Raw genomic sequence first — 21,098 nt, 5'->3', positions numbered from 1 at the left:
TCACATGGCAGACATGGAACTGTGAGCCAAAGTAGACCATCTTGTCCTTAAGGTGCTTGGTCACTGCAGTGGTTTCATTAAGAATGGCCTCCATAGGCTCTTAGATTTGAATGCTTAGTCACTGGAGAGTAGCCCTGTTTGAAAGGATCAGACACACTGCAAGTAAAGGAGCTGGAATTTGTTTTCACCTCCCTCTTTTAAGATTCTGAAAAGCCTACCAGAAACTTCCAGAAGAGGCCCATGGATCTCTATAAAGTGGTGTAGAATGATGCCAGAGGTAACATCACTAAAAGATACAGTTTTCTTCCAAGGAAGGAGAAGTAGCTGCTTAGAGAGAGCAGGTAGCAGCCAGCCCCCAGACACGTACCCTGTAAGGTCAGTAGGAGCTGGGGTGTGCTCTTCTCAGGGCAGCCCACCTCTGGTGCTGAGTGCAGGCTCAGAGTAGCTGGAGTACCCGTGGTAGGAGACACCTAGATGTTCCTGCCCAATCTGGTACAGCCATACTGGCTGGAAGGTCTTTGCCCCAGCTTGCCCTTCCAAGACTAACTGGGGCTTAGAACTACGCTGGAACCTTTTTCTGTCCTTGCTAGGCCTTTCATCTCTTCTTTCCACTTGTGTTAATCATAAATAAGTGTCTTACAACAAGTTGTCTTAGCATCTGCTTCCTGGAGAACAAACCTGCACCAGGTTTTGTGCTTTGAAGTAAGAAAAAACCTTAGCAACTATGTATTTTGGCAGCTTCCTTTTCAGTTTTCAAGTATTCTCAAATAAGTAACACGGTTCTTTCAACTTTTTTTTTATTTACTTAAATTAACAAAACACAGGTTACATGCCATTTCAAGGTAAACTGTCTGGAAACAGGAAGTAACATTCACAACTTGGGTTGCTAGACACTCCGAGTTTTAGTTTTTCTATTGGCAATCCCAAATTCTGTATAAAAAGCAACATTTGGTGTAATGTTGTCCAATTATGTGAAGGATTTTAAATGTTAGCTTGGTTACATTTTGTTTCAGCAAAGCAGATAAAGATCACAATTCAAAACATAATGTTAATATTTTATTGAATGTCTTGGGGGCTCAATAAATACAGAATGCACAACAGTCGAGCTTTCTTCTGCAACTACTTACATCCAGATATACATTCACCCATTAGCTCCTTTTGGCTTGGGAAAGATTGGCTTCAGTGTCATGGCCAAAGGGACATCCAAGTTTTAAAACATAAAAGAATGAAAGAGAGATACAAATAAACTAAGGAGGACCACTGCAGGCCTGAATATAAAGGACAGGAGGCAAATATGTCACTAGGCTGGATGGTTAGGAGGTTCAAAGTGATGATGGTCCAAAGCCTGGGAAGTCAATGTGATGATGATTCAAAGGCTGTAAGTCAACATGGTGATGGTCCAAAGGCTGGAAGTCAATGTGATAGTGGCCCAAAGGCTGGAAGTCAACATGGTGATGGTCCAAAGCCTGGGAAGCCAATCTAATGATGATTCAAAGGCTGTAAGTCAACATAGTGATGGTCCAAAGACTGGAAGTCAATGTGATGGTGGTCCAAAGGCTGGAAGTCAACATGGTGATGGTCCAAAGGTTGGAAGTCAATGTGATGGTGGTCCATTTGGGTCTGACCTCTTTTCAGAATTCTATACTGCCATGAAGGGTGTGTGTGGCTTTGGGGGGCTGGTGCATCCTGGGTGACTTTATTCTTTGGTTTGCTGAGGTGGGCTCCATGAGATCTACTTCAGATTTGTATCTGGTTAATCTTATCAAGGTTGGCCACACCTTTTCCAGTGTCCAGAATCTGATCTCATACCTTGGGATGCTTTTGAGAAGCCAAGGGACAATACTCATGGCTGCGTTGGGGTAACACGTGTGAATGAGGGCTGCTGTCTCCTCCACACATGAAACCTGGGGCTGGCTTTACTTTCAGGTGAGTGTTGGGTTGGTTTCCAGGTTCTAGCCTACTAAGTCTTTCATACTGGGAAGTAAAAGCCAGAGCCAAGCTTGGGGCATACCCCACACTACATTGCAGTTCTTCCTCCATGAAATCTCACTGAGGATGCTAACCCATGTGTAGTGGCACAGAAGAAGCCTGCTGCTTGCAGTGAAATGGGCCCAGGAGCTGGATATCTCCTTTTTTACCAGCTCTGTGATGGACATCTAACTCTTCAAACATGCTCGCAAACCACCATCCTAGATCATTCTCTTTCTGACACAACTGAATTCAATCATGCCTCAATTTTGGATTCATGGATGAAGCTTCCTGGACACTTTTATCTAAGACACCAAAAAAGCTCCATTCACAGTGAATAGAAGGGATCTTGCCCATCTGAAGACCTTCAACAATTCTTTGTCCTGAGCAGTGATTGTGACTGTAGAAACCCAGGGAAATCTCCCCACCATCCACCATCTTTGCAGGTGTTATGACCTAGACATGTACACAGCTGGAACTGGAAACACACAAGCCCTTTGTCCTTCACAGGAGTAGTCACGACAGAGAAAAGAATTTTAGGATGTTGGTAAGAGAAATGGCTGAGAGGCTTGTCCATGTGCATAGGTGAATGGTGGGAACTGGATGAGCCTCGTGGAGAAGTAGATTGGTTGATAAGAAAAGCAGCAACTAATAGTTAGCAGAGCTAGACTGGGTCTTTTAGATGAATGGGGGAATTTTGGGAGAAGAGGAAGCAAGGCAGTCCCCAGAACCGTGGCTTTACCAAGAATGTTGACACTCTCAACTGAAAGGCAGGTTTTATAGAAACACAGTCTAGAACCTACCATGAGTCAGTGACATGAACGTAGCCCCATGCAGCACTGCTTTTCATGGTGGCAGGGTCTAAGAAGGTCAGCCCAATAGGCCCAGCATATCCATCATAATCCTCACAGTACACTGCAATAGCAGTTCACACATCTGGGCAAGAGTAAGAGTCATCATAGGCCAGCCATGCATGAATCTTTCAATGCACTAGATGGCTACAAACATCACGGGTGTTATCTTCTAGTTTACACACACACACACACACACACACACACACATGTATATTTACAATGTGTGGATGTGTGTGTAAGAGAGAGTGAGAAAGTATGTGTGAGTGTGTGTATATGTGGTATGTGTGATGTGTGATATGTGTGAGTGTGTGGTGTGGGTAGTATATGTGTATGTGGTGTGTGTATGGTATGGGTGATATGTATGGTATGGTGTATGTGTTCATGCTGTGTGTATGTGTGTTGTGTGCGTGTGGTGTACATATGTGGTGTGTGTGTCTGTCTGTGGTGTGATACATGGTATATGTGTTATGTATGGTATGGTATATGTGTGTGGGGTATATTATGGTGTATGGTGTGTATAGTGTGTATGTTGTGTATGGTGTGTATGTTGTGTATGGTGTGTATGGTGTGTGTGTGTGTGTGTGTGTGTGTGTGTGTGTGTGTGTGTGTGTTGTATCCTGGGGAGGATGACAGAACAAGAACGAAGACCCAAGTCAGCATTGTGCTTGCAGGTCTCCTGTCTGCCACCTCAGTGCATCTAAAGACAGGGTCAGAACTATGTGTGAACAGTGGGAACTCCCAGGAGACAGTTGGGTCAGGACTGCGTGAGACCAGCGCTCTCTTTTTCCCAAGAGGCACCTGGAGGTGCTTTGGAAATTCCCAAAGCTGGACCTACTCCAGGTGGATTCACCAAGAACCTTACAGGGTTTCGCTTACTTCCACCTTTTTTCTTTGAGAGAAGGTTTGACCTCATAATCCCCCTCAGCCTCCCAAGTGCTGGGATTACAGTTGTGAGATACCATGCCCAGCTACATCAGTGCCTTCTGAAGGATCTACTGAATGATTCCTACATGTAGCCAGCTCTCAGAGGATACCTCAGGTCTTGCTTATAGCGAGGGGCGGGTGATCATTCCTCTACCCAGATAAAAGTTTGTTTTAGGGAGCAGTCCTAAACCCCATTCCATAGCCCAAGCTCCACTGCTCACTCTGAAAGGCAACTCTCCCTTCAGTTGCTTCATGGGGCATGGGGCCTCAGAGCAAGGGGAAGGAGCTCTTCTTGTGAGGGGTTTGATCTGAAGAACTGGGACCCCCAAGCTTATCCAGATGTCTCCAGGGGTGTCTCAAATGTCCCACTGACCAGAAAAGCTGAAGTAGGGGAGGACTCAACCAGATATTTAAGCATCATCTGGTTCAGTCTTAGAAAAAACGATTTTCCTTCTCCTGAAACCCAACCTCACGTCTGCAGGAACCACTCGAACCTTCCCAACAGTTGGTCTCTTGCATCATTTCCTGTGTTTCTGTTATTTCATAGAGGCTATATTTTTATATATACAACTACTAATATTTTCATCTATGATACTGTAGCCTTCATAAATGCGGCTAACTAGTTACTAAGTAAGATAACTCGAGCACCGCAGTCTTGCAACTAGAAAGATGTTTGCGCCACTGAATGTTAGGAGAAAACAGTGTCTAAAAGCACCTCGAGGTCCAGCTTGCAGTTAGGTATCTAGAAGGAGGCACAGTTCATCATGCGGGTGATGTGTAAAATAACACCAAAGGGTCTAGTGCCCAAGGAAGGACCTGAGAAGTGTGCGTGTTACCCACGCATTCAGTCTGAGCCATTGGTGAAGATTGGCGCCTCTCTCCCCTTTGCAGCAAATGACAGTTTGCACGAAAAGCTATAGTTGAACTGCCTCGATCTCCTTTTCCAAATGTAACTTTAAAGCCGTTTTACTTAGATACCCAAAAGGACTGCTTGCTTTTCCATTTTCCTCTCCAGTAATTCTTTTAAACCCTCATCTCTGTGCTTGAAGTATAAGTAATCAGAAAACGAGGGGCCCTGCCCGCCGCTTTGCAACAGCCTGCTGCTCAGTCGCTCGTCTCTGACTTCACAGTCTATGTCTCTACTCTCATGGTCCTCGCTACTGTCCTCCTGCGGCTCTTCTGGAGTGTCCTGATCCTGGCATCCTTCTCCAGGGCCTTTCGGGGCCTGCTCTTGCTTGGTGGACAGATCCTCAGGCGCACAGAGCTGCTGGCTCTCCAAGGCCAGGGTGGGGCTATAGGGCTCCACGTCATAGCACTTGTCCTCTTCATCTGCCTCCTCCTCCTCTTCCTCCTCCTCCTCTGGGTAGAGGCAGCCCTGCGTGCTGTCCATGTCGGACTGGAACATTGGCCCCTTTGCACTGCGCTTTTGGGAGAGGTCAAACGGCTCCTCCTGCTCCAGATTCCTCAGCGCACCAGTGGACTGTGCCAGGACGAGTCGTCCCCTACCCAGACCTACGGGAGCAGAGCAGAATTTATGTCTGAGAAAAGTTATGCCGGAGGCCCCTTAGGCATTTTGCTTGTTCATTTTAAAAACAGGGATGGGGTTGGGGGCCGGGGAGGGGGGAGGGGGGAATAGTTCCCATTAAGGACTCTGGCGTGGGGAGCTTGTGATCCATAGCACTCTGTAAGGCAAACCTGGCACCTTGTGCCCCAACTTAGCGTCTCTCTACTGAGAATTTAAAATATGAAAAAGTAAGGGAGGAGGGACACGGAGTATGTGCGAAACACTTTTTTTTTATTATACTACATGTGAAAAAATAGTATCTAAATTTTGGTTTAAACACATAAATGGAACTACACAATGAACTGTGTCTGGCTGATTAAAAATGCCTACATACATGAGAATCCATACACATATTCTCTGTGTATTCTAAATTAAAATCTCTCCCTCCCTCCCTCCCCTTCCCCACTTATGTCTCTTCCCCTTTTTCCTTATCAGAACTGTGTGGAAGGATAAAGAATCAGATCTCAAAACTCTGAAGTGGCTACTGGACTTTCTCTTCACTTCTCAAGTATTTCTCATTTTCTTTTCACAGAGAACATGTAGACCTTAATAAATATTGAGGTCTCAAGACCTCAAACAAATAAAGCCACAGCAAAGACAAACACACTTAGGCAACTCCACAGCCTGTGGTCCCTATGCACAAAGTAGAGGTTCTCTGAGGAGCTCCCAAGTCCCCGATCTGGATCCAATGTCCCTGCAATGGACAGGGTGACATGGGGGAGGGTCCCTTTCACTTTTTGCTAGAAGCACAGGCTTAGGGTTTAGAACTGGGCACAGACTGCAGCTCATTTCAAGGCCTCTGCCTTCCATGACCCAAACCAGACCGTCAGACACAGCAGGGACACTGAGGGTTTGAGAAACAGGAAGGGAGGTGTCCAGGATACAGCAGGTGGCAGGCTGGAGTGGGAGGAAAGAAAGGAAGGGTCGGGGCTTTGAGGCACAATGATGCCTGCTGTCCATAGCTTTAATCTTGTCAGGGGCCAAGAGGAATCTTTTCATCTTTCTAATGATTTTTTTTTTTGAGCCACAAGAAAAATTACCATGTATAGATAAAGCCACCAGAATTGTTGAAAAACCAGTAATTGTTTTTCAAAGCAATCCTCTGTTACGTAGTGATGCTCTCCTTGCCCCACAGTGACAGAGCCACAATATGTCTATTCGGATATGAGTTTCCCTGCGGGGTAATTCACAATGACCACATAAGGCTTCTAGTGGATGGCTTCTTCTTCTTGCTATAACTGTTTCCCACCCAAGTGATGAAACAAACTCTACTTTTAGAAAAATCCATGTCTTGCCTTGAAGGGGCTTGGCGGACCAGAGTCAATAAATGAGTAAAGAGAAAGGGCATCCCAAGGAAAAGAGAAACATTCTCTTTTTAACCAGTACTTTTAAAAGGTTTTTGCATAAACTCACTTGTAGTGACCATAGTTGCCTGTGAGCCCCGGGGTCACCATAAACTCAGAGCCGTTGTAAAATCTCCCCAGTCTATGCTTATTTTGGTTTTTGTTGTTTGCTCAGACATGGGTTTTTATCAGTGTTTGCACCTTACTTCATAAGCAGTAAAGACAAACAAGTCAGCCATGGTTTTGCCTGGGATGGTGAGCGAATGGAGGCTTGACATCAGTCCCAGCTCTGCCTGCAAACTTCTGCCGGCCACAGGAAGTTTATGTGGCACCTGCAAGTTCTCCTCAGACACAAGATGAGGACAGGCTCTCTCACGGACTTGAAGAGGTGACTGAGGAGGCTGCTGCTAAGTCTTACCCTCAGTTGTCACCGTTTTTCTGGTCAAAAACTGTTGATGTAATTTTATGAACACTATGTGTGACTGTCTTCGATCTTCACACAGACCTAGAGGGCCCAGGTGCTCCCTCTCTCATTCTCCATACTTTGTCCCTGCATCCGCTTGGTATATGTGTGTGTGGTGGTGGTGGGGGTTGCACTTATTGTCTGGCTTTGTTTGTTTGTTTTGTTTTTGTAGGGCTGGCTGGTGAGGTGACTAAGTAGCGTGCTGCACTCAAGGGACCTGGAACATAAAGTCTTCCCCAACAAGGGTCTGGAGCTAAGGAGATTAAATAAACAAGAGCTTTTCATTCGTTCAGTCAAGAGACACAAACCCCTGCTCATGTAGGAGCTGGGGCAATGGGAAAGCTGCCCTTGTGTGGACAGAAAGGGTAGCAAACATCTCTGCGGCCGGATGGGATGCAGACCCATCATTTGTTTTGAAAATGGAAGAAAAACCCCGAGTTGTCTATCTGTGTGAAAAGTACGGGTAATAATATAATAATGACTATATATAATAAAGTTGAAATGCAATCAAGATAGAATAACTTTGGGAGTCTCAGATTTCCAACCTGCGAAATGGGGACAACAGAGGCACTCTAGCTGGGGGTGACTGAAGATTTAAAGAGATGGAGCATACCACGCATGGCCTGAGACAAAGGAGACGGGACCACTGCCATCATAACTGTGCTCCAGAGTTGCTCTGTGACCCTTTCACTCTTGCCTGCTCTGCTGCTCTGCTGTGGTCATTAAAATACACCCCCATTCTGGGCAAGGATAATCCCACCCCCCCAAGAAGTGCCCCCATAAAAGCACACTGCTCTTCCCTGTGCACCCCCCCGGGTGTGGTGGACAGGGCTTCCAGCCACAGTGGAGGGAGTGAGTACCTTGAGAGTGAAGGCCTCGCTCCATCACGCCATGCTTGACCTTCATATGGCGGGTCAGGTTCCCCTTCAGCGTGAACTTACTGGGACAGTAGAGACACTTGAAGGGCTTGCTGTCCGAGTGCAGGTGCAGGTGGCCCATCAGGTTGTGCATCCTGTTGAATTCCTTCCCGCACAGCTGTTGGAGACAGAGACCGGGGCACAGTGATCTTGCCAGAGAGAACCCATGCTCTAGTGGTGCGGGGCTGGAGAGCCCTGGCCACACCTGCTTGGTGCAATTATTACTACTTCCAAGGACAATGTCCTCCTGACAGGCAGGGAGGGGCCAGGCACTACCTGGGGGTCAGACATGGAGCAGGCAGAGTGGACTGTGAGATACAGGTGTCTGGACTCTCTAAACTCAAAGCCCAGATTGCAAAGCTTGCAATTTCAAAATCTGTTTTTGTTGAGTGGCAAGGTCTCATGTCTTCCGGGCTAACCTCAAGCTTACTACGTAGCTAGTTAAAAGAGACAGAAATAGGGGCTGGAGAGATGGCTCAGGGGTTAAGAGCACTGACTGCTCTTCCAGAGGTCCTGAGTTTAATTCCCAGCAACCACATGGTGGCTCACAACCATCTGTAACAGATCCTGGTGTATCTCAAGACAGCTACTCATATACATTAAATAAATAAAATATTTTTTTAAAAAAAGAGACAGAAATATAAGGAAGGAGCCATCTTTTCTCTGGGTAGAGATCTAAAGAAATGAGAAAAGTGTCTGAATATATATATATATATATATATATATATATATATATATATATATATGCAAACTTTTAGAAATGCATGCATCTGTGTGTATGTCTATGTCTATGTATGTGTACCTATGTGGGCCTATGTGCACGAAGGTGACCAAACGGCTGTGACCACCCAGTGTGGGTGCATACACGATAGATCTCAAGAGTGGTTCTGATACCTCTCCACAGAAGAAAGTGCACAATGGTGACTCTGTGGTATATTTTTTGTCCCCGTGCCTCAGGAGAGCAGTGTTTGGGAGCTTCTGCTTTTCCTTGGTTGTGCACTGAGGAAGACAAAGCAGGAATCTGTGTCTGTGCTTAGACCAGCTGTTCAGTAGTGGCAGATGATTCTTCTCTGGCCTCAGTCCCTGAGGGGACTGGTGGGTGCAATTTGTGGTGAGAGAAACTACAGGAAGGATGTGAGGTAAGGCATCCCCTGGGGCTTATATCAGCTTTCCTTCTCCCCAACAGAGGTCTTCCAGGCTAATGTCAAGATTCTAGATTGAATTTCTATTACCAAAGACACTGTTTTCTTTAGGGACGGACAAAGGAGCTGACCTTGGAGGAATGGGCAGAGTGACAAGATTGATCTTGGGAGGCAAGGCAAAAGACTGTTGGGTGTATTAGGGGCCATCCTGGGGCCTCACAGCAGACCCAAACAATCCACGCAGACTGTGAGTGGCTGGCTCTGACTGATTTGAGGATTTGAGTACATTTTCCACCTCTGATTCCTTGCCAGCACGAATGACTTTTTGATCGTAGGCAGAGTTCTTCTTAGCTCAGAGTAACTGTACACCATATACATTAGAAGACAGTGACTCGAAGCCTGGCAATGTGGCTCAGAGGTACAGTGCCTGCACATCATGTGTGAGCACTAGGTTTGAATCCCACCATGGATCGGGGAGGAACAACAAAAAAATGACAGCTTAAGAGGAGGAAAGGACGGGAAAGCTGATCCGATTCCAACTTCCACAAGAGAAGCCTTATGTAGCATGGATATTTCCTTTATTCCCACTAGTCACAATTCATGAAGATGCTTGCTAATCTCTGTTTTGCACACAGCTAAAAATTGTTTTCTTTTTAAAGCCGTGAGAGCTTAGCTTTCCGGCTTCTCTATCATAGCTAAGGAGCAAAACCTAAGATCTAAAGATACATGTTAGGCATTTCTAGCCCAAGAACATTTTAAGGAAAAGAAGCACAGCTCACAGGTTTTACGGGGTGATCCCTGGGTATCTAGAGGTGTGTTGCCATTGCCGTTACTGAGATCAGTGCTGAATCTATACCGGTAATGTGTTTTCCACTCCGCAGACTGAGTCTGTGCAGGCTCTGCCTGCCTTTGGATTGCAATTTGCCTTGTGGTGCTTGACACAGGGCAGGTCCTGTATTATTAGGTGGGGCATGTTACAGTAGGAGAACTTAAAGAGGAGAAAGCCCCAAGTGGGAGAGCAGAAGGTATGTAGGGAGAAAGAAGTCGAGGGCTGACAGATGACTTCAATCATCAAGCGAGTGCAGCCACGGAGAGGGTCAGATGCTCCCCTGTAATGCAGACAGCTGTCACTGAAAGGGAAGCGAGCAGGCCTCTGAGCTGGCTTCCGTGGTGGGGGACATTCCTCTTCAAGTAATTCTCATGCTGCTCAGGTATTAGACTCTAGATTGAACTGAAAGACGCTTCATTAAAGAGATAGACCTGGGACAACAGCTTAGTTGGTAGAGTGCTTACTGTGTGAGCCTGAGGAGCCAAGTCGGACTCCCAGCACCTGTATAGAACTCTGAGTGTGGTGATAAGCTTTTGCAACCCTAGTGCTGAGACAGTGGAGATGGGCAGGTACCTGGGGTTCACTAGACATCTGGCCTAACTGATAATACTTGGGGGGGGGGCAGCGGCAGAGAACCTGATGGCTTCTAAAGAAGGACTTTTGAGGTTGACCTTCGGCCTCCACATGAACACAGACCAAACACACACACATGCGATATCTCTCTCTCTCTCTCTCTCTCTCTCTCTCTCTCTCTCTCTCTCTCTCTCTCTCTCTCTCTCTCTCTCTCTCGTGCGCCCATGCACGCCTTACAGGTAGTTCATCCCCTACTTGAAGAAAGTGTGGTATGTCCTTTACTTTTGATACGACACAGTGTGAATTGTCTTTGTTAACATTTATAGACACGTCAGTCTGCCTTACACTGAGGTGAGCCACTGCCGTTGTGAAAAGGGTTAACTGCTTATAGTGCCATACCCGTTATAACTGGGACTTGGGGTTTAGGAGAGATCCCGCAACTCATCTACCCCAAGGTTCCACCCATCAATCTTCAATTTCTTTCACCATAAATCAGCCCTCAGAGTTCTGTGTTTGTCATAATGGCCACCTCAGGGTATCTGGGTATCTTGCAAGGTTCCTCTTCGGCCTCAGACAGGTGTGCTGTCTAGTTTTATGTCAACTTGTCACCAGCTAGAGTTATCTGAAGGGGGGAACCTCGATTAAGAAAATGCCTCTGTAAGATCCAACATTTTCTTAGTTGGGAATTGATGTGGAGTGCTTAGCCCATCATGGATGAGCCATCCCTGGGGTGATGACCCTGGAGTCTATAATAGAGCAGGCTGGGCAAGCCATGGTGAGCAAGTCAGTAAGCAGCATCCCTCCATGGCCTCTGCATCAGCTCCTGCCTCCAGGTTCCTGCCCTGACTTCCCTCAGTAATGGACTGTTATCTAGAATTATAAGCTGAAAAACGAAACCTTTTCTCCCCCTCGTTCTTTGGTTATAGTATTTCAACACAGCAATAGTAACCCTAACTTGGGTTACTTGGGTTCCTTTCTGAGAGCCCGGTGAATTAATTGTTCACTGCTACAGATTTTCTAGCTCAATTCACTCAACATGAAGGTTCTTGGGACATTTTGGTGGTATATGGGAACATTATGGCTTTAAGATTATATTATTAGATCTGTGAATTCAATGCAAGCATGGTGTACTTAATGAATTCCAGGAGAGCGTCACAGAGGAATGCTACCTTGTAAAACCAAAATGACAAAAGAGATATTATATCATACTGATTGGTAAAGGAAACTAGTTTCTGTGCTGTTGGCAAGTTTAATTTTTTTTTTAATAATAAGAGTTGCTCTGCATAACTGTTGGGTATAACAATGGAGAGATACCACAGTGGTCAGTAGAGGCCCATCAACTCTAATAGGTGACTGAAGTCCAAAACAAGGCCCAGACAGTCACCTCTATTTTCTTGTAACCGACCTCTGTTTCAGGGCTGCTTAACAGGAGTAGTTAAGCATTAGGCTAAGAGAATATGTAAGCAGGTCAGGAAAATAGCATCATCTCTCCAAAAATCTTAAACTACAGCCATGACTGGTTCTCCTCATTTCCCCAATCGCCTGCACGCACACCAGTTTGTAAACTAAGACCCTGACTGGCAGAAGGCTGCAGTCAGATGTGAAGGACCTGAAGCACTTGGGCCTCATTCGCATATCAGCAGTAGCTACTCAGTGCCATCCTCCATCTCTGACCCCCTCGGGGTCCTCTGGCTCTCACTCAGAACACTTTCTTCTTCACAGTTCCCAGAAGAGTGACCTCACGTGACAATGCCCAAGAGTAGAGAGGTTTGATTTGGTTTGGTTTTTGTCTGTGGAAACACAGAGCCATCCCTGTCAGACCATGACAGGGGACACAGAGAGAGGCCGGGATCCGCTACCAACAAAGTCCTGGGATGTCAGCTCTAAGCAGAGTCCCTACAGCTGGGGACAGAGGCAAGAGTACAGAGGGAACAGCAAAACTCATGTCTTCTCTGGGGGGAAAAATCAGCAGCTAAAGGCAAGACTTCCTGAATTGAAAATGCAAGCACAGCCCCAAGCCACGACTGGATTGAAGGATCCTGTCAAGGTCTGCATCGAAGTAAGAGAGACACTAGTGGAGGCTTGGAGACTCAGTTTCCTTCTTACCAGATCTGAGCCACTGCACCCCAGCAAGGGTGCTGTGCTTTTCAAACATCAAAGGAACTGAAAGGAATCTTCTGGCTGAACCCCTGCCAGGTGACCTGGGACTGAAGAGAAGCCCAGCCCCAGGATTTGTGAGTGGAAAGCAGAGATTCACTATAGATCACAGGCTTTTGGAAAACCTACCACCCATCGTCTCTCTGATGTCCAGGATGCCCTTGAAACAGCCCGCACATGTCCTCTTTGCTTTGCCCTCCTTGTTCTGGCCTCCTGGTGCCCTTCCCAACCTCCACCTGCCCGGAAATACAGGGCCTGAAGTTGCTTGTTTCCCATGAGCCCCTGAGGCAGCCACTGCCACAGAGAGATGGTCAGTGGGCAAGAGATGGAGCAATGACAGCTGCCCCTTAGCTGAGTCCAGAGGCTTAGAAGGCCAAGCAGCACTAGACCTGGCTACCACCGCCTGAGGTGAGCTTCAGAGCCAAGATGCACCAGGAAGCTATGTTTTCCTATCCAGAGAGGAGAGGTCAAAGAGCTGCAGCCAGCCCAAGAGAATGGCCTCTGCACAGCCGCCCCTCCCTCACATTCTTCTCCCTCTCTCCTCTTTAATAAGAAGGGTGTTCCTTTCCTCAAAGGGAGAGGGAGGGAGGGAGGGAGGGAGAGAGAGTGTAAACTGTCCAAAAGGACCGTGAGAAAACAGGAAGCTTTGAAAAGTACAAGAGAAAGCAAGATGAAATCTATTTGCAGGCGGGCCCCTGGGGACATGTGAAGCATTGTTAAACGGGCAGTTATATCCTTCCTTCTGCCTAGGAAGAGGGCTTTGCTGCCAAAAGGCTGCTATCTGGTCACTGCCTTAACCCCCTCCACACCAACCTGGAAACTCTCACCAGGGGCACTGAATTCCTATAAACCACCCAATCCTATCTCTCTCCTTTCCGTGTACCAAACAGCCCACAACACATTTGGTGCATGAAGTTGAACCCCTTTTTCAAGGCAACTAACTTCCCCCATCCGTCCTCCTCGCAGGCCTCCCCTCAGCCCTCTGCTGTAGAAAAGGCTATAGATGACCTGGTGATTCATAACTTAGGCAGCTCTGGGCTTCACCCATCTCAACAGAGAATTTGTCCCGGAAATTCTAGATGGAAGCTTTTCCTGGATAGGTTTTCCAAAGACGGCAGCTGGTTCTCGGCTATTACGGGGCGCCGCCACTGCAGACAGTATCCGAATCGAGAGCTGCGTGCTCACGCCAAATCTGGGAAGCATATCTACGAAATGGAGCTTAAGCCTACAGGCTGGGTCTCTGGACAGACTCTGGCTGGCTGCCAGGAGCAAGGAGTCTAGAAGTCGAGCCAATAGCAAGAGTCCAGAAGGGCAGTCATTTCATACATACATGCATACATACATACATGCATGCATACATACATACATATGAAAGGAAAGAACATAGAAGGGAAAACTTCCTTCTTGTTAACATCCTGTTGTTAATACTTAATTCTACAGCTAGTGAACATTGCTGCTCACTGGGGACAGCTGTTTCCACTGAGAACTGTTTCACGCTGCCATAGCGGGGTTTATGCTGGGGAGGGGATTTTAATGGCAAAAATCCCAAGAAATCAGAATCTGCTGCTGGAAGAAGCTTTCTTGTCACAAATTGCTTGGGGCTACAGCAAGCCTTTTGTCTTTTGGTTTTTTGTTTGTTCGGTTGGTTTTTTGTTTTTTGTTTTTTGGGTTTTTTTTTTTTTTTTGCCTGTCCTGTCAATCGTGAGGAGGAAGAACTATCCCCGTTATGACTCCCAAACTTGGATGTGATTGGTTAGGCTTGATTCCTACCATGGCTATGTGGCTGGCTAGGCATTTGTCTCAGTTGGCCCTGGAGTGCATAGCAATGAAGGAGTGACCTCCATCTCTCCTCCAACCTTCCAATACCCTACAACCTTCATCCAGGGACAGCTTTCTATCCAGCTCAACATGGATAGGAAGCAAGGCCCACGGGATATCCCATGACCACACTGCTCTTCTGAGAGACGTGAACCAGGGCCTGGGGCTTCACGAATCTCTCTCTACCCTGTGGTTTTCAGGTTCCCGAAGAAACCTGTTTGACACAGCACCTCACAGTTCAACAGACAGTGATGATGCCATAGGCTAGCTCAAAGGGTGCCACTGTGAGGGAGTGGTGACAAGGAGGGAAAGAACCTGACAGCATGCTTCCGGAGCACTCAGGAAGAAAGGGCTCCATCACGGTGACCTACATGGATTGCTATTTCAGAAATGTCTAAGTATTGGAGAAGGGCCAGCTATGTTTGATGAGAATGTCTTTTATCTTCCAAATTGCTTTTCCCAATAACAGACAATGCTCTAGGTGAAGAGCTATATTCTGGCCTTCTGAGAGAAGCCCTGTAGGTGAGCAGTCCAGCTCCTCTTCCCCACGTTCGGGGTAAACCGTCTCTCCGGTCAAAGCTGGGGTTGTACTTTCTTGTGGGATCTGGGAATGTGGGCCAGACACCAAGAGCGTTAAGGAAGGTAAAACAGAGTTTCTGAGCCACACAGCTCACTGCCCCATGCTCTTGGCACCATGTATGGTGCACAGTCATCAGGGTGGAGAAGGACATACATGTCTGTGAATGGAGGCCAAACACACTCATCCAGGATGGCCCACTGAAGCATTAGGCCCAGTGCATACTACTCCAAGCAGCTTTTGTGCCTTGGTCCTATAGAGAACTTTCTAGATACTAATGTACTCTCAGGTCCAAGAAATCTTGTAGGTCTTTGAGGATAGGGAAACAGAACTGTTCTAGGAAGGGCCCCAGATCACACACTGCTCAGACTGGCTTTGTCCTGACCTCCATCTTAGGGGTTCCCCCACCCCCCAGACTGTGTTGCCTCTGACCTACCCCTCCACCTCAGGGTCAATATTTCTACAGAGAGATCTGAATAAATAAATACAGAAGGGAGATTGCTGGGGTGTTCATTTCTTCGGAGAATTAACTAAGAGGTGTCTCCCTTTATATAATAACAGTTGTACTGCAGTCAACCAGTTGGCGAGGTAATTGATGCGGTTCACGCTTGACGTTCAAGTATAGGAGAACCTGCTGGCACCTCCACTCCTGGAGACAGTGAATCTCTGCGGGCAGAGCAACTGTCAATGGTCAATCACTGAGGAGGGGTTGATGGAGTGAGAAGGAAAATAGAGGGGTGTCTGAGATGAGAAGGAAGGGGTGTTTGTGGAGACCCGAGTGCTGGGGCTGCTCACAGGTTTCTTTGTCTGGGGGGTCCTGAGTCTGAGTTAGAGCTTTATTTGCCCTTGAAGCTGCTTATGCCCTCTGAAGGAGCCTTGCCTTTCCGTTCCACACTGGGCCCTGATGCAGACCTATCCCCCACACTGCTTTCCCCTCCTTTAGCTCACATGTTCAAGATGGGCATAACTCGGGCCTTCAAACCACTGAAAGGTTGGAGAGAAGAAGGGGAAACAGAAGCGGGTGGCAGGAAAGGAGTCAGGGAGAAGGCCCCTCCTCAGACAATGTCCACACAGCCTGGGGAAGCTCTGGTTCCTGACCTCTCACCCTGTGAAGAAGCTGCCAACACAGGAAAAAAGTCCACTTCACAGGGATTCCTTCAAGTGGGGGCCACACTGCGGAGGGGTTAGGGCCACAACCCCTCCTAGAAGAAGGAATCCAATTGCAGGGACGCAGATTTGCAAAGCGAGTCACCCACAGGCCCAACAACATGCAGTAGCAGAAAAGGAAAATTTAGATCTCACACAGATACACTCCACTGTCTGAACGAAGTATTTCCTCTCTCCCCTCTGCTCTCTCTTCCAGACCGAGATGATACCTACCCCTGAGGTCCCCCAACTACCCAGGCAGGCCTAAGCAACTCTCCCGGAAACAGCCATGGAGCAGGGCAGCCTCAGAGAGCCATAGTCTTGTAAGATCTCGAGCTTACACACCCTCTCAGCTGATAAAACAAGAATAAACCAAAGTAAAAGTCAGCCGACACAGCTGCTCTAACAACAGAGCGTAGGCCCTGGGCCGGGTGGTACTCCGCTATAAAGAGAAAGCTCTGTAGAGGCTGAGTTCTCATATACTCCCCATCCCACACAAGCATTTCTGGGGTCCTTTAGGGGGGACTAGCTTTGAATCCCTTTCTACCTCTTCAGAATGTTTTGGATTGGCACATAGAAACTATTCATATATGCAGGGTATATTTAGATTAATGTGTAGAACACGTGGTGAGCAGGTCAGGGTTGTCAGTACCCCATCACTAATAGGTCTTGATGTTCCGGGTGCTCAAAATCTTTCTTTCAGGGAAATATTCGATAAAACCTTAATAGCAAGTCACCCTGCTGTACTGTGGAACACTAGACCATATTCCTCCCACCTAACTATATTTCTGCAGCCTAACCAACCTCTGTCCCCTCTCCTTCCTCCCCTGTCCAAGCCCTAGTAACCACTCTTCTCAACTCTACTGCTATGATGCTCAACTTAGCTTTCATGTATGAGATAGGACATGCAATATTTGTCTCTCCATGCCTGGTTTATTTCTCTTAACATCGTGTCCTCCAATATGGTCTCCATTCATGTTTGACATAGATCCAGGGTTTTGTTCCTTTTATAGCTGAATAGCAGCACTCCGTTGTGTACATGAACCAGCTCCTCTTCTACTGACCATCCTCTGATGTGCCCATAGCTTGGCTATGGTGAATATCATTGCAACCATCTTAAGAACTAGCAATCTGACCATTGAAACTATCCAGAATGAAGTCGGCATGCCAGATTCCTCTTGGGGAGGTCTGCTCTCACAGTATTAGATTCAGCCCAAGGAAATGTGTTAGATTTTCAGGTTCCCTTTTATGTCTAGTCACTGACTTATAAGAGAAACAGGGCCAGCATGGTTTCTCCTCTGTAGACCAGCGGTGCCTCCCACCCTGCCCTCCAAGCCATACTATAACGAGCTTCCTACACTCAGTTTTCATGACTGGCTGCCCACTCCCCACCCACCACCCAAGCAGTAAGGTCACAGCCATGTGAATAGGGAACCAGGGAAGGACTGTGGCAGAAACAGGGTCAGAGTTGAGAAGCGACTTGGACTGGACCACAGATCTACTCTGAGCCTCAGTGGTACTACTGAAGAAATCTAGCAGAAGGTTTCCCAGGGTCTTGCCTGTCAGACATTCGCATAGCCCCTGGAGTCCTCCTTTCTTCCCACCTTGCATTTGAAAGGCTTCACATCAGAGTGGACGATCATGTGTGCCTTGAGGGTCTGCTTCTGCACGAAGCTCTTGTAGCACAGGTGACACTGGTAGGCACGGATGTTGGTGTGGATCAGCACGTGTCTCTTCATGTTGGCCAGCAGGGTGAACTCACGCCCACAGATCCCGCACTTGTGCTCTTTCACACCCTGTGCAGAAGGCAAGATTCACAACCAGTGAGTGCTGAATGCTAACCAGGCTGCCAAGAGTGTTACAGACTGTTCCTCCCTGACACATGAACCCGCAAGAAGTGCGGAGACCAAAGTGAAGTCTTCAATGACACAGCTTTAGCCGTGTTAAATTATGATTTCCTTGGAAGTGTTGATCGCGTAACCTACCGTTTTCTTTTGAACAATGTAAACTAGCTGACCACTAGAATAAAAGAAGCCCTCTATTCTTCCCGCTGCTGCAGGGTTAATTCTACAGCAATGGGACGAGAGGATTAATATGATTTTGGTAAGAGCACTGTAAAACGATATGTGAAGTGAGTCCATAATCGGGCTTTCATGAGGATGAAGACAGAATCTAAACTGATCATGAGGGATCTAAACTTTCCCAGAGGGAAGCCAGTTCTCACCAGCTCTCACCAATGGACTCAAAAAAACCCCCAAAGAGCCACGCATCCTTGCCTCAATCAATTACAGTAGATAATCTCCCTCTCCAGTTTTTCCTCTGGGTTCCCACAGACCATGCTGACCCATGGGCCATAACTCCAGAGCCTCCTGTGGTCCAGCTGCTTCTGTTGTGGAAAATTGGCATGGATAACCTTCTAAATCGGAAAATAGAACAGAAGGTCGGCTGGCTTCCTCACTGTCTAGAGACCAGTGTTTAAAGGCTTGAGTCCTGAGGCCTTCAGTTCAGAGCCTTTCTAGGGACGCATAGACAGAATGTTAGTAATCTCAACAACCATCACTTCCCAGACAAGGCCTTGGCAAAATGTCTCCATCCACAGTGACTTAAGAAGAATGTCAGGTTTGTTTATTTTATGCGTATGAATGCTTGTACGTATGTACGTATGTGTGTATGCATGTATACCGCTTACATGACTAGTACCCGAAGATGTCAGAATATGGAATCAGATCTCCTGGAACTGGAGTTACAGATAGCTTTGAACCACCATGTGGATGCTGGGAAACGTAGTTAGGTCCTCTGCAAGAGCAACAAGTGCTCTTATCCACTGAGCATCTCTCTAGACCCCCAGTGACTTTTCAATCCAGGGCTTCACTGTGTCGCTGAGGCTTAGTGTTGAATTCCTGGATTGAGGTAATCCTCCTGCTCCAGCCTCCTGAGTAGCTGGGACTACAGGTGTAGACTGCTGTCCCAGGCAAGAATGACTTAAAAGGAAGATTCAAAGAACCTTGGCACTAAGATGAGGATTAGAACACATTATCAAATTATCACCTTAAGGATCCATACTGCCTAGTATCGGTAAGTCGTCTGAGGAAGGAGGAGTTTCAGGTTAGCTCTGACTTTAGCCATATCGTCACGTATTTAAGTTGGGAGCACGGTAAGAGATTAGCAGCCTTTAGTTTGATAAACTCAAAGCACTAAGGGGTGGGTTCATGTCTCTGTCCAATCATCTACTGATTATAAAACCTTAAAGTTATTCAGTGCACTTAAAAATCATGAAATCAACAATTAATTTTCTTGAAGGACTTTCAAATTTACTACAGCAGCATTTGCCTTCTGACCTGCTGTTCTGTGGGACTGAGGTCAGCTCGGGTCTTGCATGCCTAAATCCATGGGTTCAATGGATATGTAGTGTAGGGGACAAAGGAGAAAAACAAAGAGATTTCTTTTCTCTGGCCTTGGGTAAGATCCAGTTGTCCTTGGACTACAGAGAAGGTATTTATCATGGTTTGGGAAATACTTTAGAGAGTTTCGTTTCCAAACTAGGACTCAGTGGCATGGAAGACAAGAGAAGAAGAGCTGTGTCCACTGTGGACCTTAGGGGGAAACTACTGGCTCTCTGAAAGTCCCAATGAAACCGTACAGAGGAAGGAACCTGTGACAGTAGTTAGAGCCAGGGGACAGAAGGGGGAGTATGGATAATATGATGTTTAAGAATTTGGTGTTGGTTGGGCTGTAGTGGCACATGCCTTTAATTCCCACCCTCAAGAGGCAGAGGCACGTAGCTCACTGTGAGTTCAAGGCCAGCCTGGTCTACAGAGGGAATTCCAGGACAGCCCGGACTACACCGAAAAATTCCATCTTAAAAACCAGTAAAACAAAACAAAAAAAAAAAACAAAGAATTCAATGTCGGGTCTAGAGAGTTAGCACAGTGGGTAAAATGCCCAGGGGGCAAGCTCGTAGAAAAAGCCATGCACAGAGGGGTGTCTGGAAACCTAGCACTAGGAGGCAGAGTTAGCCAGAGGCTCACTGGCCAGACTCTCAAGCCAGTTGATGAACTTGGCTCGGTGAGAGCATCTATCTCAAAAACATTACATGGGGAGTAAGAGCAGACACCTGAAGTTGGCCTCTGGCCTCTGTGTGCACACATGAGCATTTTGCACACTTAAGCAAACATGCACAAAATAAAAAAAAACCAACTAAATAAATAAAACAAACAAACAAAGCTCTGGGTGCTGGAGCTGCTGTTCTGAGAGACTGGATCATATCTCGGTGTTTTCACTTTCAGTCAGCTGCAGACCCCAGCACCCTTGAGAATCAGTAACACTGAGTTGCGAACCACCACAAAGCAAGCATCTGGTGTCTGCCCAGGTGTCCACCAAAAGCACACTTGTTTAATTAACTATTTGAGGAAAACAACAGGTTCTTTTTCCCATTGGAACTTCATTTTCCGTTACCTTGCCAAATCCATAAGGTCTAAAATCAGTAACCTTTGACCTCCATCCCCATACATACACAGGAACCCCCTGAACTAAGCCAGCAGTGCCTTTGTGGCCAAATCTGAGTCCAAGTCCTCTGTCGATGGTTCCCGCACTTGTCGGCCAGTCCCACCCCCCCAACCCCCATTCCCCTTAGATGTTCTATGAGTGCCTTTTGTCCATCAGGAAGTACATCTCTGCTACAGAGCCAGAGAGCACTGTGTTTTGTCCTGACTGAATGAAGGAAAGCCAGCAGAGTGGGGCTGCAGCTGGCCTCAGCTGGCCAGCCCTCTGATGACCCATGGAAATAAAGGATGTTTTAAAGACTCTGCTCTGCTCTTGCCAAG

The 21,098-nt window shown here is 47.0% G+C and overlaps 1 protein-coding gene across 1 annotated transcript in view; it reads right to left on the bottom strand.

The window, feature by feature from the left end:
- Nucleotides 1–1,034: 1,034 nt before the first annotated feature.
- Nucleotides 1,035–21,098, bottom strand: part of Zfp366 (zinc finger protein 366) — a 64,285-nt gene continuing 44,221 nt past the window's right edge. Inside the window, exons 3-5 of the mRNA XM_039103477.2 lie at nt 17,880–18,071; nt 7,977–8,151; nt 1,035–5,258 (exon numbers count right to left, since the gene is read on the bottom strand). Coding sequence (XP_038959405.1) covers nt 4,717–5,258; nt 7,977–8,151; nt 17,880–18,071 — 909 coding nt within the window. The 3' untranslated portion in view covers nt 1,035–4,716. The remainder of the gene's footprint in view (nt 5,259–7,976; nt 8,152–17,879; nt 18,072–21,098) is intronic.

Source organism: Rattus norvegicus, chromosome 2 (genome assembly GCF_036323735.1).
Source record: "Rattus norvegicus strain BN/NHsdMcwi chromosome 2, GRCr8, whole genome shotgun sequence".
In the NCBI taxonomy this organism is placed as follows: Eukaryota; Metazoa; Chordata; class Mammalia; order Rodentia; family Muridae; genus Rattus; species Rattus norvegicus.
This window is presented reverse-complemented; position numbering and strand designations above follow the sequence as displayed.